The sequence below is a fragment of the Mustela nigripes genome, chromosome 6 (genome assembly GCF_022355385.1).
Source record: "Mustela nigripes isolate SB6536 chromosome 6, MUSNIG.SB6536, whole genome shotgun sequence".
Lineage (NCBI taxonomy): Eukaryota > Metazoa > Chordata > Mammalia > Carnivora > Mustelidae > Mustela > Mustela nigripes.
The window spans coordinates 55,914,786-55,930,437 of record NC_081562.1 but is presented as its reverse complement, the minus strand read 5'-3'; the positions used below and the strand labels follow the sequence as shown (position 1 = coordinate 55,930,437).

Here is a 15,652-nt window from a genome sequence, read left to right as displayed (position 1 = left end):
ACAAGGGTCCAGAAAAGTGGAAGAAAAGGCAGAAGAGGTCAGAATGGTGTGATGGATGAAGGACTCAACTCTTCATTGCAGGCTTTGAAAAGGCAGCAGCCTCTAGAAGACAGAAAATGTGGGAACACAATTCTCCCTTAGAGCCTCCAGAAAGGATCATAGTCCTGCCAGCTACTTCATTTTATTTTACTTTATTTTTTGTTCACTTATTTGAGAGAGAGAGCAGAAAGAGAGAGCATGAGCAGGGACAGGGCAGAGGGAGAGGGAGAAGCAGACTCCCCACCAAGCAGGGAGCCAGACATGGGGCTTGATCCCAGGACCCTGGAATCAGGACCCAAGTCAAAGGCAGATGCCCAACCAACCAAGCTACCCAGGCACCCCCCCCGCAACTTTATTTGAGCCCAGTGAGGCTAGTGTCAGACTTCTGACTATAAGAAAATAAATGTGTTTGGTTTTAAGTCACAAAGTTTGAAGTAATTTGTTACAGTATCAATAGTAAACAAATATACAGTATCTCATAAATAAGATATTTCCTTCTTCACTTATGCCTGCATTCCCATCCATCACTAGACTACATGTTCCACGATAGTAGAGTTAATTGGAGATTTCATCCACTACCCTGTTCTCATTGCCTAGAAAAATACACAGCATATAGTGGGCACTCCATAAATACTTTTTTGAATGAATGAATATCTACATGTCTGTGGGTGTGTGATGTGCTTGGGAGGGAATGAGGAAGAGGAAAGACAAAGCAGCGATGGTCACGTAGAGAGGTTAGATGCTTATATGTAAAAGAAATAGTAAGCTAGACTGAGCTTCTGGAAACAGGTTATTACCCGGGGTCCAGGTTGGCCATCCCTGGCAAGGAGAGGAGAAGCCTAACAGCTTTCTATGTATAGCGCCAGAGTGTGAGGACAAGGTCCAACTTGACTGTGGTCCACAGGGGAAAACTGTCTTACCAGCTCCTGCGCACTGAAGAGACCATGTCTTCCCGTCCTGTCCTGGGAGGGAAATGGGGATCACCAACTACGTGAGAAATCTTACGGAGTGGGTCATGCAAGAGAGGTGGAAAATGATACCCCAGACCATTCCGAGGTCTTCCCCTCTTTAGAAAACACCCCGTAGAAAGGAGGCCACTCTGGGGAGGAAAGCGTTCAGAGATCAGGAAGTTCACTGTCAACACCACAGATTTATGACTCAATGCTGACATAGGGCTGAGCTTGGGTTTTTGAGGCCAGCCCAACATGTCCGAGAGCCCAGAGAGGTGGGGCGTCAGGTGCAGCACAGAACTGCCTTTCCTCTCTGCTACTGCTTCTCATCACTAAAGGTCTTGCAAACGTTTGTTCTTGAAAACATTCTCACAATGGTCCCATTCTTCTCTCCAGCTCATTCAAAACCACCAGGCTTGATAGACAAAGAAAATGTGGTGGATATATTCAACAGAATACTATTCGATCATAGAAAAGAAAGAAATCCGTCAATTTGTGACAACATGGGTGGATCTTGAGGACATATGCTAAGTGAAATATGTCAAACAGAGAAACACAAATACTGTGTGATCTTATATGTGAAATCTCAAAAAAAAAATTCAGATTTGTGACCACCAGACACAGGGCAGGAGAAGGGAGATTGGGTTAAAATAACCAAAAGGAACCAACTTCCAGTTATAAGATAAGTAAGCAGCCAGGATGTAATGGAAGACATGGTAACTAGAGCCAACACTGCTGTAGGGTATGTTAGAAAGTGGCTAAGAGAGCAGATAATAAAAGTTCTTATCACAAAAAAATTTTTTTTTAAACCTTTCCTCTTTCTTTCTTTTTTGTTTTGTGTGTGTGTGTGTGTGTGTCTATATGAGATTTTTTAAAAGATTTTTTAGAGGTCTTTTTTTTTTTAAGATTTTATTTATTTATTTGAGAGAGACAGAGATAGGGAGAGAGAGCACGAGCAGGGAGGAGAGGGAGAAGCAGACTCCCACCAAGCAGGGAGCCCGACGCAGAACTGGATCATCCAGGGGGGCCTGGTGGGCTCAGTCTGTGGAGCACATGGCTCTTGGTCTTGGGTTTGTGAGTTTGAGCCCCACGCTGGGTGTGGAGATACTTAAAGTCTTTTTTTTCTTTTTTAAAGACTTTATTTATTTATTAGACAGAGAGAGAGATCAAAGTAGGCAGAGAGGCAGGCAGAGAGGGGGAAGCAGACTTCCCACTGAGCAGAGAGCCTAATGTAGGGCTCCATCCCAGGACCCTGAGATCATAACCTGAGTCAAAGGCAGAGGCTTAACCCACTGAGCCACCCAGGTGCCCCATGGAGATACTTAAAGTCTTGAAAACAACAATGAAGGGGCACCTAGGTGGCTCAGTTGGTTAAGCATCTGACTTCAGCTTGGGTCATGATCTCCAGGTCCTGGGATCAAGCCCTGTGTTGTGCTTCCCACTGAGTGGGGAGTCTGCTTGTCCCTCTCCTTCTGCCCCTCCTCCCACTCATGCTCCTGCTCATGCTTGAGCTCTCTTTCTCATAATAAAAGCTTTTTTAAAAATGACAGCAGGGTGGCTCTGTGGGTTAAGCCTCTGCTTTCAGCTCAGGTCATGATCTCGGGGTCCTGGGATCGAACCCCGCATCGGGCTCTCTGCTCAGCGGGGAGCCTGCTACCCTTCCTCTCTCTCTGCCTCTGCCTGACTCTCTGACTACTTGTGATCTCTGTCAAATAAATAAATAAAATCTTTGAAAAAAATAAAATAAAGTAAAAATAAAAAATGACAACAAATCAGGGCTCCTGGGTGGCTCAGTCACTGGGCCTCTGCCTTCAGCTCAGGTCATGATCCCAGGGTCCTGGGATCGAGCCCTGCATCAGGCTCCCTACTTCTCGGGAAACCTGCTTCTCCCTCTCCCACTCCTCCTGTTTGTTTTCCCTCTCTCACTGTGTGTGTGTGTGTGTGTCTCTCTCTCTCTCTCTCTGTCAAATAAATAAATAAATAAAATCTTTTTTAAAAATGACAACAAATCATCCACAAAACGTTATTATTTTAATAGTTTCATGATACCTAAGGTCTTATTCGTACTCACACCTAGCAGCTCTCCCACCAGCCCCCAACAGGATGAGGCCATACCACTGGAAGGGAACTGAGTACACGCCCCTAATGGGAAGAAAGCCGACAAGGAGGGTCAGTGATGGTTTCAATGGAATGACCCTCCAGAAGTTTCATTTTCAGAGGTTTTTATATATATAATATCTGGAAAGGCCTGTTGAACCAGTCACTTCTCAATGCATGTCTGTGTGGTGTCTGACGATGCCTTCCCAGCACATCAACGGTTAGCAGAAAGTTCTTATTAAGCATGTCCTTCCATTCTAGACATTTTGTTCACAAGAATCTGGCCATGATTGAGACATCTGGGACAGCTTTACAAATAACTGTGCCCAAGTGGTTATGATCTAAGCTAAAGTTTGATCATTTTCAAATCACACCCACATTGGTTTGGTTGTTGGTTTTGTTTGTTTGTTTGTTTTTGACAAATACATGTCTTTTGCAAAGCTGCATTTTAGCTTTTTATTGAATAACCTGCTGGCATAAGATAGTCCTGCCTAGTTTACTGGATTGTTAGCACTGTAAGATCTAGAACTCTGTCTACATTGCCCACAAATGACAGTAGCTAGTACAAGGTTAGTATTCAACATGTATTTTCTGGATGAATGAATGAATCATTCAGCTTATTGTTCATAATGTTGTCAATATCGTGAGCTATTATTTTTTATTACTAATATACGCTGTACAACCTCTCACATCCTTACTTTCTCTAATAATATGGGGTAATCTTACTGTCCACCACATAAGATTTTTGTAAGGTAAATGTGATAATAAATTGTACTTAGAACAAAGAAGTTTTTGATCGATATTAGTAATTATTATTATCATTAAATATCCACATCTTTTTAAAATTTTTTTATTTTTTATAAACATATATTTTAACCCCCGGGGTACAGGTATGTGAATCGCAATGTGACTCATTGCTAAAGTTCTAGGGCAAATCAGGTCACAGGCTTGCCTGCACTTCCAGCCCTGGGCTTACACTGGAAATGCAAAATGGGATTAAACCTCATTCTTTGCAGATGTGGCTTGGTATAGCCGAATTTTACTTGTGCAGGCAAGAACACATTGGAAGACCTTCTCTTCACGACTTAATGCTACTGCCAGTCATGATTGGGGGTACGGAGGATCCCTAATGTTCCTTCTTTGCCCCTGCAGTGGTCTTGCTTCATCAGCATGATTTCCCCCCCTCTAAACATGTCTCTGGTTGCTAAGGGATTATTTCCAGATCTTGGGGCTCCCTCTTTGTCCTATTCCAGACCACAGCAGGGTTTACCTTCTCGAATAGGGGTTTGGCAGGAGCAAAAGGCACCATCCCAACCTCCTGTCAACTCAACAAGGAGAGATTTATTGCAATTCACTAAAAGGACACTTGTCACGACAGGAATGCCATATGCTTCAGCAAAGATAAGATCCCAGGGCTGGCCTTTGCAAACAGTCCCACCAATGCAGCAATTTTTTTTCCCCCGCATGGTCATTAAAAGTGCGACATTCAGAGGACCCAGGGGAGTCTCCAAGGTGGAGTCTCAGAGGCTGGTGCTCAGTGAGATCACATCCAGGCCAGAAGTTCTCAAAAGACTACAGCGACCACCACAGTCTTTGGATTGCCAGACCTCCCACTCAATGTCCACCCTCCTTTTTTTCCTTACAAACTGAATCCTAGGTATATTGGGAATAGTGAACTGTTAGCTAAAAATACTACAGTTTCCCACAGGTCTTGCAAGGTCAAGATCAGTTACTTGCAAGGCGAAGTCTCCTAGAAATTTCTGGGGGAGTTTTGCCTTCACTCTTCCTTTCTGCCTCTCTCTAGTGTTTGGGATTTGTGAAGGCTGGTTTGGCCGATTCTAGGTTTCCTTTCAATTGCTTCCTACATTGCAATTATATCCAAAGGTTTTGAAACTGCTGAGACTTCTAGATAATAAGAGAATTCCTGTAACAGGAGTTAATTACTTTTTAAAAGTTTATTTATAGGAGCGCCTGGGTGGCTCAGTGGGTTAAAGCCTCTGCCTTCATCTCAGGTCATAATCCCAGAGTCCTGGGATCAAGCCCCACATCGGGCTCTCTGCTCAGCGGAGAGGCTGCTTCCTCCTCTCTCTCTCTGCCTGTCTGTCTGCCTACTTGTGATCTTTGTCTGTCAAATAAATAAATAAAATCTTTAAAAAAAAAAGTTTAAAAGTTCATTTATACAGGTCAACACTGAATATTCTAAGTGAACATGATTACACATCAGCCCCTTTTCAAAGTTATTAATTCACAGCAGGCAGACATGAGATTAGGTAATTAATTACAGAAAGGTCAAAAAGTTTATGGAATGGGCCTTTTTTTTTCAATGAAAGGAAAAAACTTATTTTGCTATAGTGGGAAAAAATGTGGAGTTCAGAAATTGCTGCATTTAACTGTATCCCCACTTAATCTCTGCACAGTGTTTTATGGCGATGTCTCACTTCCCTTTACTTCCTTTTCACACTAAGATTTTGAATGAGAAATATATCAAGTTGACTGATTGTTTGCCTTATCTGATCTAGGCTGGTTTCTACACCACTCTTCCCTTTTTTTTTCCCAGTAACTACTTTCCACTGTGACAATTGCCATTTTGGAAATGACAGATGCCTGAGGGCAAAGGCATCAGAGCAATGAAGATCAGAATGTTTGCTAAGGATCATTTTTTTCATAGAACAGAATGTAGTTTTACTGAATCCTTGAAATGCAGAAACAAATGAACCTCCTTTTTGTGGGAAAAAAAAAAAATCCAAACTATTATAAACCCAAGAAACTAACAGAAGCACTTATATCTTAGAACAAAATTTTTATTTTTCAAGCTTGGACATTTTTCTGAAGTACATTTGTAATCTAAATACTCCTCTCTCTTCTTCCTTTTGCAACATACCATTTCAATCTGTTTGTTTACAGAATGAAGACCTTAAGGAAAAGCCTTATTTGCATTCCCCCAAAAGAAATAAATAAGTATTTGTCTCTAGGATCCATTTAACTGGACTTGGCTAAATCCTGGTAGAGGCTCCACTTTTTATATCAGACCCAGAAAAGAATGGATAACATTTTATTACCAATAAATTCTAATACTATAGCTAAGCAGTTCATTAAATTATTTAAATGCATGTATTGAGCTCCTATAATGTGCAAAGTATTGTTCCAAAGTAGACACTCTTCCTTAGATGTAAAGGGGGCCACTGGAATGATAACTTTGGGAATTTATGACTTTGAGATCCCCAAAATACCCTAATGATACGAGAAGTTTGCTGCTGCTGTTGCTCCTGTTGCGTCCTGAAATGCCCAGTTAATTTCTAGGGAACAACACACCCATTGGAAGACTATGATGCAAACTTAAGCATTAATAAAAGATGGAGTCAGGGAGTAGTTGTGCCTTTGAGACACAACCCAGACAACGAGGTAAAGTACATTCTGGTGATCTAAAATGCTAGCATTCATACAAGGTGGTCTAAGAAATGATACAGTTTAAAAAGAAACCAGTGCCAGCTTCAAAAGAAACAAGGATCGATTGCGATTTATAGGAGAAATAAAAACACAGAACCACTAAGCCCTCTCCCCAGCGCTGAGATTACAGTTCCTCAGACACTCTGCCACCACTGGGAAACATGGGGGTAGACTGGGTAAATGTAAGCATGTTAAACAATTAAATAACACAGCCAAGTGTTGGGTGTGTGGTTCCCAAAGGCTTTTCAACGTATTTTCAACATTATGGTTGTAGGAATGGAAATTGAAGAAATGATAACTATTTTCTTAGAGACAGCTTGGAGATTCCCTACAGCACCCAAAGTGAAAATATAACACATCACCACATAAGCTATTTGCCTATCACCCACAAGACATAACGTCACAAGACATAATGTCACAAGACATGAGGCTGCCCTGGTCTGAGTGCCTCCCTCTCATGCCTCTAATGGGTTCTTTTCCTCCCCGAACAAAATAGGTTCGCTTTCGGGTCAAGTGTTATTTGCTGGCGAAGTACCTTCAGGATAAATATGCTTGCATCCTTTCTATAGCCCGCAAGTCTAACCTCCATTGGGAAGCCTAAATTCATCCGTGGTCTCTCTATTCAGAACTTCCCACGTTTACCTAAAAGGATCGCTCAGATCACTAGGAAATAAAATTCCCCCCCTTCTGGAGAGAGACTTACTCAAGGAGAGCAATGTTATTTCCAACTCATGCCCCACCTTAGGAAGGCAAAACTCAGCGTCATCTCCCAAAAAGAGCCTCCACAGCCTCCCAATCAGAAACATGCTATTCCTATTATTTTCTAAACGTGGCATGGTGATTAAATACAATTAAATGCAAATAATAAACAGCAATTAAATAACAAACTTAAAATAAATTAAAAAAAAAAATACAAGGCCCAGCAGCCTTCAGAGAAGGTAACAAAGGTCAATTTGCATTAAGTTCAAGGTCCTTTGTGTACCAGTTCCTACAATGAGTAGGCAACACTGCCCTCTAGAGGGGCATTTTGTTATATCCCTTACTTCCCAGGGTGGGAAATTGCCCCAGGACGCCCTGACAGATCCTGCACATACTCTTTCTTTCACTTTTGGGACCCTGTCTGTCCTTTACCTTCTGTGAATGACTCTGAAGACCATGGAGCCCCTGGAGAGGCCTTGAGACTTCATGAACGCCCACGAGGGGATCAGAAACCAACAACATCTGTTGCAGTGCTCTTCAAAACTTAGTGGATATCAGGATTCCCCTGTGGGCTTATTTTAAACACAAGCTGCTGGGCCCCACCTCCAGAGTTTCTGATTCCTTAGGTCGACTGTTGAGTCCAAGAAGTTGCCTTTCTACCAAGTCCCCACGTGATGCTAATGTTGCCAGTCGGAGGGGGTGGGGGGGAGGGGGCACACACTTCCTGAGTCAGACACTGTGCTTGGCACTTCATCTCAATACCTTAAAACAGGGTGACTTTAGCATCTGTTTCACAGACCAGGAAGCCAAGTCTCAGAGAAATTAAGTGGCCAAGGTCTCACAGTAGTGACAGAGCCTATAATAAACCCAGGACTAACTCAAAGCCACTGCTCTCTTCTGTGCACTAGGATGCGGGTAAGGAAGGTTGTGCGTCACTTCATCATCCTTGGCCTCAGCAGCTTGTTGCAAGGGGGTGGGATTCAGATGACTGTTTACTTGGTTTCCCTCCCAGAATATCCAGAGGTCTGGCTATGAAGCCCTTCAGAAATACCCACCCTGCCCCAGGCTGGATTTGAGAGCAGGCACCCAGAGGGTGGAGAGAAGAGTGTGTGAATGGGAGAGGCCCCTCTTGGGTCCTGAACCCTGCTACACAGTTCAGAGGGACCTGATTTGCTCCAGACTCTGGAGTTGTTTTAAACTCAGAAACTCTGGAAGAGAAGTTTTAAAAGCTAGTGTCTCCTCCTCATTTTGAGGACGTCAGAGCCTAGTGGGTCTTAGAGGGGCCCCAGAGGGTGGCCTCACACACAGCCTCCCCAAACTCTGCTCAAACCCACCGGGGCTGGGGCAAGGACCCTGAGTCAACTTTAATACAGGGGTGCCCACCAGTGTGGCAACTGAACGGTTTTGATAAAGGAAGAAGAGTTGTCAGTTCACATAGCCCATAGGATTAGGCAAGTAAAATGTCCCTAGCATACAACCCCAGGCAGGATGCCACGGTGATGGGAAAAGAAGGACTCTGAGCACTCCCTCCGTCCCCCCAGTTTCAAGAACAGTCTTTCTCATCCTTTGCATTCCGCTCCCCGTCCAACTTGGTGTTGTTTTCCTGAGGGAGCTACAAATCTGGAGCATCCCATGGGGATGGTTTCTGGCCTCGGTCATGAGGGGAAAGGATGTTCTCAGAAAAACAGCGCTGCGGACTGGTCAGCAGAGATCTTGAGGTCGCGGCCACGGCCGCCCTTCGTGCAGAGCTGGACTCTGGACTCCAGCTGCTCGCTGAGTTCGTCCAGGGCCCCAGTGCAGGACTCCAGGCTCTCCGCCAGTTTCTGAATCTTGGCCCTCAGCACGGCCTGGCTCACCCTGGTGGCCCCTTCCGCCCGCCTGGGGATGAGGAAGCCACGTGAGCCGAAGAAGACGACGCAGTAGACAGAGTTGTACAGGGCGATGGAGGCGTTCCGGCCGCACTGCAGCAGCTGGCGGTCCCCGCGGCCCTGGCAGCGGCAGAAGAACTCGAGGCAGCTCAGGATCTCGCGCATCTGGTCCTGGCAGGCAGCGGCGATCTCCTGCACCCTGCGCAGCTCCCGGGAATTGCAGAAGATCAGGGCGAGGTCGGACGTGATGGTGACGGCCCCTCCGGCGGTCGCCACCCCCAGCCCCACGGCCGACGCCACCAGCGACACGCCCAGGGTGACCGGGCTGAGCGAGAGCCCCACGATGGCGGCCGCGGCGCCCGCGGCGCTCAGCGAGCTGCCAGCCACGTTGGCCGCCAGGGAGCGCCGGCGGAGGCGCTCGAGGCGGCGGGCCACCTCGCGCAGGCGCAGCACCTGCCGGTGCAGCCGGCCGCGGCGGTCCAGCAGCAGCCCCTGGAAGCGGCGTAGCGCGTCGGCGCCCTGCAGCTCCCGGGCCGCCGGCCGCTCCATGCCCTGCGGGGACACAGAAGCGCGGTTAGAGCCCGGAGCCTCCGTGCCCGCCCGCGCCCCGCTCGCGCCTCCCGCACGCCCGGGTTAGACACGACAGCCCCGGCGGCGCCGGGGGAGGGGGGGGGGCACAAACAGGCCCCCGCCCGGCGAGGCCTGCGTGTCGAGCTCGCAGAGACAGGTTCTGGAATCTGGAAGGAGCCACACAAGTTCTCGGGACCTTAAAACGCACATGCAAGCGGGAGGGAGGCTCTGGTCAGCTTCTCTCCGGGGGAGCGCTAAGGGTGCACTTGATTAACTGTTCCATAAGCTCAGGGAGGAGGGAGTGGTGGCTCTGGAAATCTACTCCTACACAGAGGCCTTTCCTCTGCTGGAAAGATCGCACTTTGCAGGTGCTGGGTTGTACCAGCTCACAAAGCCCTTACATGAAGACCTGGATCCTAGGAGTTTGGCAAGACATTTTTTTTCCCCTCTGATGAGAGAAAAAGACAAGCCCCCCCAAAACTCAAAAATCATACCGTCTCTTGGATGTAAGAAACTAATCTTTCTAAGTTAGACGGTTCCCTGAAGCGACTCTCCTGCTTGTTATTTTTCCAGGCTCTGAATTTAGAATCAAGCCTAAGATGTCCTTTGGGCAATTTTTTCTATTCTCACTCTTTGGTGGGTGCACAATTAAAACTAAATTGCATTAAGTTAATACCATTGTGTTTCTTTATGATGAAATCTTTCTTTAAAAATGAATAATGGCTGAATAAAATTAAGTGCCCAACATTTTTGTTTAACAACTCACCGAGGGCTACCTCATATCAAGTTGAAGTCAACTGAAGATGACTAAGAAAGAGAACTGTGTTTCTGGGGTAAAGGTACCTCCTTCCTAGTTGCTAGAGAGTCCCACCTTCATATCCACTGTACTCCTCATTATTAGGAACTTCTTGAAAGGGGCAAATGAGCCATAGAAATAGAGCATTTCAATACTGTGAGGTATCAGAGCCGAATCATTATTCTCTGAAAGATGAGAAAATCGAAATACAGACATGTTCAAGATGCAGCTGATTCTTCACAAAACCGTCTAGAATCCTTGTCTCCTGACTCCTTGGTCTTAATTTTATTTGCATGCCCCGGTTATCCCACCCACCAGTGATACATTCCCAGGCAAAGACACCTCTTAGCAAAATGAGGAAACGTCACATAAAATATGTAGTGGACCAAGGATATAACCCCAGGATTACAATTCCAATGACTGTCTTTTAGACAGAATCCCTCTCGCCTCCCCCACTTACCATTCACTTCTGGCTATCTCCAGGAAAGAAAAATCTGAGGCTGTTTCTGGATGAGCATGTTTTATAGTCCCAGAGAACCAATGACTGCCCTGGGAAAGCCTTGTCTCATTCTGAGAATTTGCCATTTCCTGTCCTAGCCCCTGCTGCCTTCAACCAGAAGGATGTGACATGGTGGAAAATGACCTGCCAGCCACACAGCACATCCCGTATTTAGGAAACGAACATTGTGTGTTCGCTTTCCCCCAAACGCAGGAAAAGACCCACAGGCTCTTCCCCAACTTGAAACAAGTGTGGTCATTCTCCCAGGGGGCATACCCTGCCTTTCCTCTCCTGAGAATAGCTAATGACGTTATATGGGAGGATAAAAAACGCACCCTAGGCTGACCAATTATAGTGTTTCTTGAGAAGACATCATTACAAAATCATTTTTTAAAAGAAAAAGAAAGGCGGGAACCCTCCTATGTCTGATATAGCCACTCATAGTCCATGTTGTATTTTAAAAAGCATGATTAGGCAGCGTGGTTGAAAAGCAATCCACTCAGCGCTCAGCCTTAAGAATGTAAGGCCACATCCACAGGAAGTGCTCCGTGCAGTTTGGGGCATCTCCAGCTGTGGAGAAGATGCTGGAGGTCTCAGAAAGGGCACATGGCAGGCCAAATACATCAGAGAAATCAGTGAGGTCAGGCTGCACAAGGAGCTAATTATACACTTTCAACAGCAGCTGCGATTTGGCTTCCTGGGTTTTCATTTGAAGTGGCAGTTGTGGCCCATGTAATAGTTAAGTGAGCGGATTTTAGTACCAGGTTAGTGGAACATAGGCTGAAAAGCAATTATCTGGGTAATTCAGGAGGGGAAAACGCGTATAGCTTCCGTGGCTGCTTTCTGGGGCCTTCAGATCAGTGGCTGGAGCTCAGCCGGGAAACCTCAAATACATCATCTTTCTCGTTCTTGCACCTTCCAATGAGGAAGGGCAAGTTGGTTTTTCACTTAATTATTGTTCCAACTCTCTGGTTCATCTAGAAGGTCTTAACAGCCTTTTTCTGGAACACAATTAAATTCCCCACCTTTTTAACTATGCTTGGTATTTATCAACACAACACCATTTGCTACTACTTACAACCATAGTCCTTTTTTTTTTTTTTAAAGATTTTATTTATTTATTTGAAGGAGAGAGAAAGCATGAACAGGAGGAGGGGCAGAGGGAAAGGGAGAATCAGACTCCCCACCGAGCAGGGAGCCCGATGTGGGGCTTGATCCCAAGACCCAGAGATCATGACCTGAGCCAAAGGCAAACCCTTAACCACCAGAGCAACCCAGGCGCCCCATAAACTATTCTTCAGTTCCCAGCTTTCCTTGCTATTTTGTTGTGTGTTGGGGGTTTAGATGACTATGATTAAATTTTTATCTCTTGGATGAGGAATTTTAATGGGATACAGAAGGATCATCTTCTTTGGGGCACGAGTAATCATAGTACAGACTTGTAATGAAGAAAGAGAAAGTATAGGAGAATGGTCAACATAATACTTTGAATTATTTATAAGAATGGACACTTGAGGGGTGCCTGGGTGGCTCAGTTGGTTAAGCATCTGCCTTTGGCTCAGGTCATGATCCCAGGACCCTGGGATTGAGCCCCGCGTCAAGCCCCGAATTGGGATCCTTGCTTAGCAGGGATCCTGCTTCTCCCTCTCCCTCTGTCTGCCGCTTCCCCTGCTTGTATACCCTCTCTCTGTGTCAAATAAATAAATAAAATCTTAAAAAAACTTTAATAAATAAAAATGAAACATTTCTCAAACAAGTTATAAAAAGTTGTGGGTTTTTTTTAATTGCACTATAATGTATCTTGCAATATCAGTATTTTACTACTCACAAACTAAGCATAGGATTTATAAAATATTAATTCACAGTGCACTACAGGGGTAAAGTAACACAAGTTTAGAATTATATAATGATGAATTTTTCCTTTTAATCTTTATCAGTATATCTCAGTCACTATACATAGAACCTCTTTGGAGACTAGTCATGACTATGAGGTCTCTCAAACTTTCTTTTGTTAATAGGTCCTAATATGTACAGTCACTCAAATAAAATTAAGTGAAAAGAATAACTCCTATCCATCTGAGGAATTTTGTCCTTGTGTTTCATAAATGTCTTGTGAATATAAATGCTCTAGAACATAATGAAGCTCTCAGAATTGTTTGTTGAATTAAACTAAACAGGGGCTCCTGGGTGGCTCAGTCAGTTGAGCGTCTGCCTTCGGCTCAGGTCATGATCCCAGGGTATTGGAATTAAGCCCTGCATCAGGCTCCCTGCTCAGTGAGGAGTCTGCTTCTCCTTCTCCTTCTGCCTCTCCCCCTGCTCATGCTTCCTCTATCTCTCTATCTCTCTCTTAAAATCTTAAAAAAAAAAAAAGAAAGAAAGAAAGAAACTAAAGTATTTTGTTCTCTCAAAGAAATGTCATTATTTTCATAATTTTTTGAGAATTTAGCATGAAATTCTCTCTTGGAATATGTAAGCTGGTAGGTTACTTAGATCACTATACACCAGAGGACTTTCAGAATATTATTTTGCAATGATATCTCAACTATTATTGTCATCAACTCATGGAATGCACAGGGGGAAAAAAAAAAAACATCCAGTGAACTCCAGCCATCTTCATTTTTCCAATCTGGCCTCTGAAGTTTGTTAATGTACACACTTCTCTTTAACCACTATTGTTTAAATGCGTCTGTGTTCTTTTTCCCACTTAACGTTTCTGCAGATACACACTTCTCTATGTTGACACAGTCCTCACCTCTATCATTTTTAATAGCTATGTAATAATCCTATTGTTTGCTTAGTCATTTCCCTATTAGACACTTGGAGAGCTTCCAGTGTTTGGTGTGTTTTTTTCCCCCCACAATTATAACTAGAGTTGCCTGAAACATCTGTGTACATTTTACCCATTTGGATTATTTCTTTGGGGAGTATTCACAAATAGGAAAATCCCAAGTGAAGGAAGGAGAACAATTTTGTAGTTTTTGTTACACGTGACTATACTGCTTTCCAGAAGAACCATTTTAAAATGCCCTTAGCTTTTAGGAATCCCAGCTGTAGGATTTAAGACAACCCAGTTTTCTTATATAATGATTCACTTGCTTGGTTTATTTCACTCTGTGAATGTGTATTGAAAACCTACTGTGTGCCAGGCATCATGCTAGATTTTGAGGATTAAAACCTGAATAAGACACCATTTCTGTCCTCCAGGAAATGGCAGTCTGTTAGACTGAAAGCTACAGAACAAATCATTTCAAGTTGATGTGGAGAGTGTCAGATGTGTGTGCATTGAGGAAACAGAGTGAAAGTGCATGCCTAGGAAGTTCCAGGGAGGGCTTTCTGGAAGCGTATCTACTTGAGAGTTGAACAGATGTTATTTGGACAGAATTAGAAGGGAGAGGACTGAAGAAGGGAACAGAATGGACAAAGGCATGGAGGAATGTTCAAGATGTTTTAGACAATTCCACTTGGCTAAGCATAAAGCTGGGACTATCCAGGAATGAGGCTGAGAGGGTATATACAGATAAATCCTGATGGCTCTCAAATGCCACATGGGGGACAGGGAGCCAGGGAAGGCTTTAATCTGTGACTTTACAGGGTTAGATTTGCCATCACTGACAGTTGTATGAAGGACGGTTTCCAGAGAAACACAGTTAAAAGGCCAGAAATGAGTTAGAAGGTTACTAAAGTAAATGAATGAGATTACTGTGGATTTGGCAAGTATTGCCAAGACGGAATGGAGTAGATAAAAGAAAAAATATGTATTTTGGGGTGCTTTTTTAAGGTTTTTTGTTTATTTATTTTTGCAAGAGAGAGAGAGAGAGCAAGCACACACTCAGAAGCCAGCAGAGGGCCAGAGGGAGAAGCAGACTCCCCACTAAACAAGGAATCTGATGTGGGACCGGATCCCACCGCCCTGGGATCATGACCTGAGCTGAAGACAGGTGCTTAACTGGCTGAGCCACCGAGGTACCCAAGAAAATATCTATTTTGAAACAAAATTGGCAACTCATCCTTAAAGTTTCTGCTCAGACATGGTACTTAGCATACCCACTTACATTCTATTGGTCAACCAAGTCACATGGCCAACAAAGATGGGATAAAGAAGTAACTCCTGCCACAGCAGGAGGCAAGAGGAAGAAATGCAAACCATCAGGCCGTCTACCAGAGTGCTTTTCTTGTGGAGGAGATACATATTCCAAGATGAACTACGATACCACAAGCCATTTCATATACTCTCTTCATCCTCAATTATTTCTCGGGAATTAGAGTCTCTCTGGGAATATAGAAATCATCTCACTCTGGCTAATATAATCAAACTATTGGAAACTATTGATATGTGTCTGCAGGAGCGTGCTTGAGAATGAACCAAGGAGCTCTGCCAAACCAAAGCTGGAAGGATAGCAGCTGTCCTACAGCTGGAATGGCCTGTTTGGTTGCCACTGACCAACCCCTGCTCTTTCTTGTACTGGCATCAGCTTACGCATCAAAATTCTAGGAGTGACCACTGGCTTGGCCGAGCTTAGGTCAAGTGCCCATCCCCTGTCTGCACTGGGTAGAGAGAGGGAGAGTGAATCATTCCAGCCTCCAAATGCAAGATAGTCACAGAACTTTACCCTCCCACTAACACTACCTATACTCAGGGAGAAGAAATTTTACAGTAGGAAATTATGGTGGGGTGTCAGAGGAGAGA

The 15,652-nt window shown here is 44.5% G+C and overlaps 1 protein-coding gene across 2 annotated transcripts; it reads right to left on the bottom strand.

Annotated features, from left to right (window-relative positions):
• Nucleotides 1-5,872: 5,872 nt before the first annotated feature.
• Nucleotides 5,873-10,978, bottom strand: APOLD1 (apolipoprotein L domain containing 1). 2 transcript variants are annotated; one of them, XM_059402637.1, is made up of 2 exons: nt 10,927-10,978; nt 5,873-9,652 (listed from the first exon to the last, which is right to left on the bottom strand). In XM_059402637.1, exons 1-2 carry the CDS (start codon nt 10,927-10,929, stop codon nt 8,909-8,911), a joined length of 747 nt encoding a protein of 248 aa, XP_059258620.1. In that variant the 5' UTR covers nt 10,930-10,978; the 3' UTR covers nt 5,873-8,908. The 2 variants fall into 2 exon arrangements, with proteins under 2 accessions (XP_059258620.1, XP_059258619.1); XM_059402636.1 differs by lacking the exon at nt 10,927-10,978 and adding an exon at nt 10,681-10,764.
• Nucleotides 10,979-15,652: the final 4,674 nt, after the last annotated feature.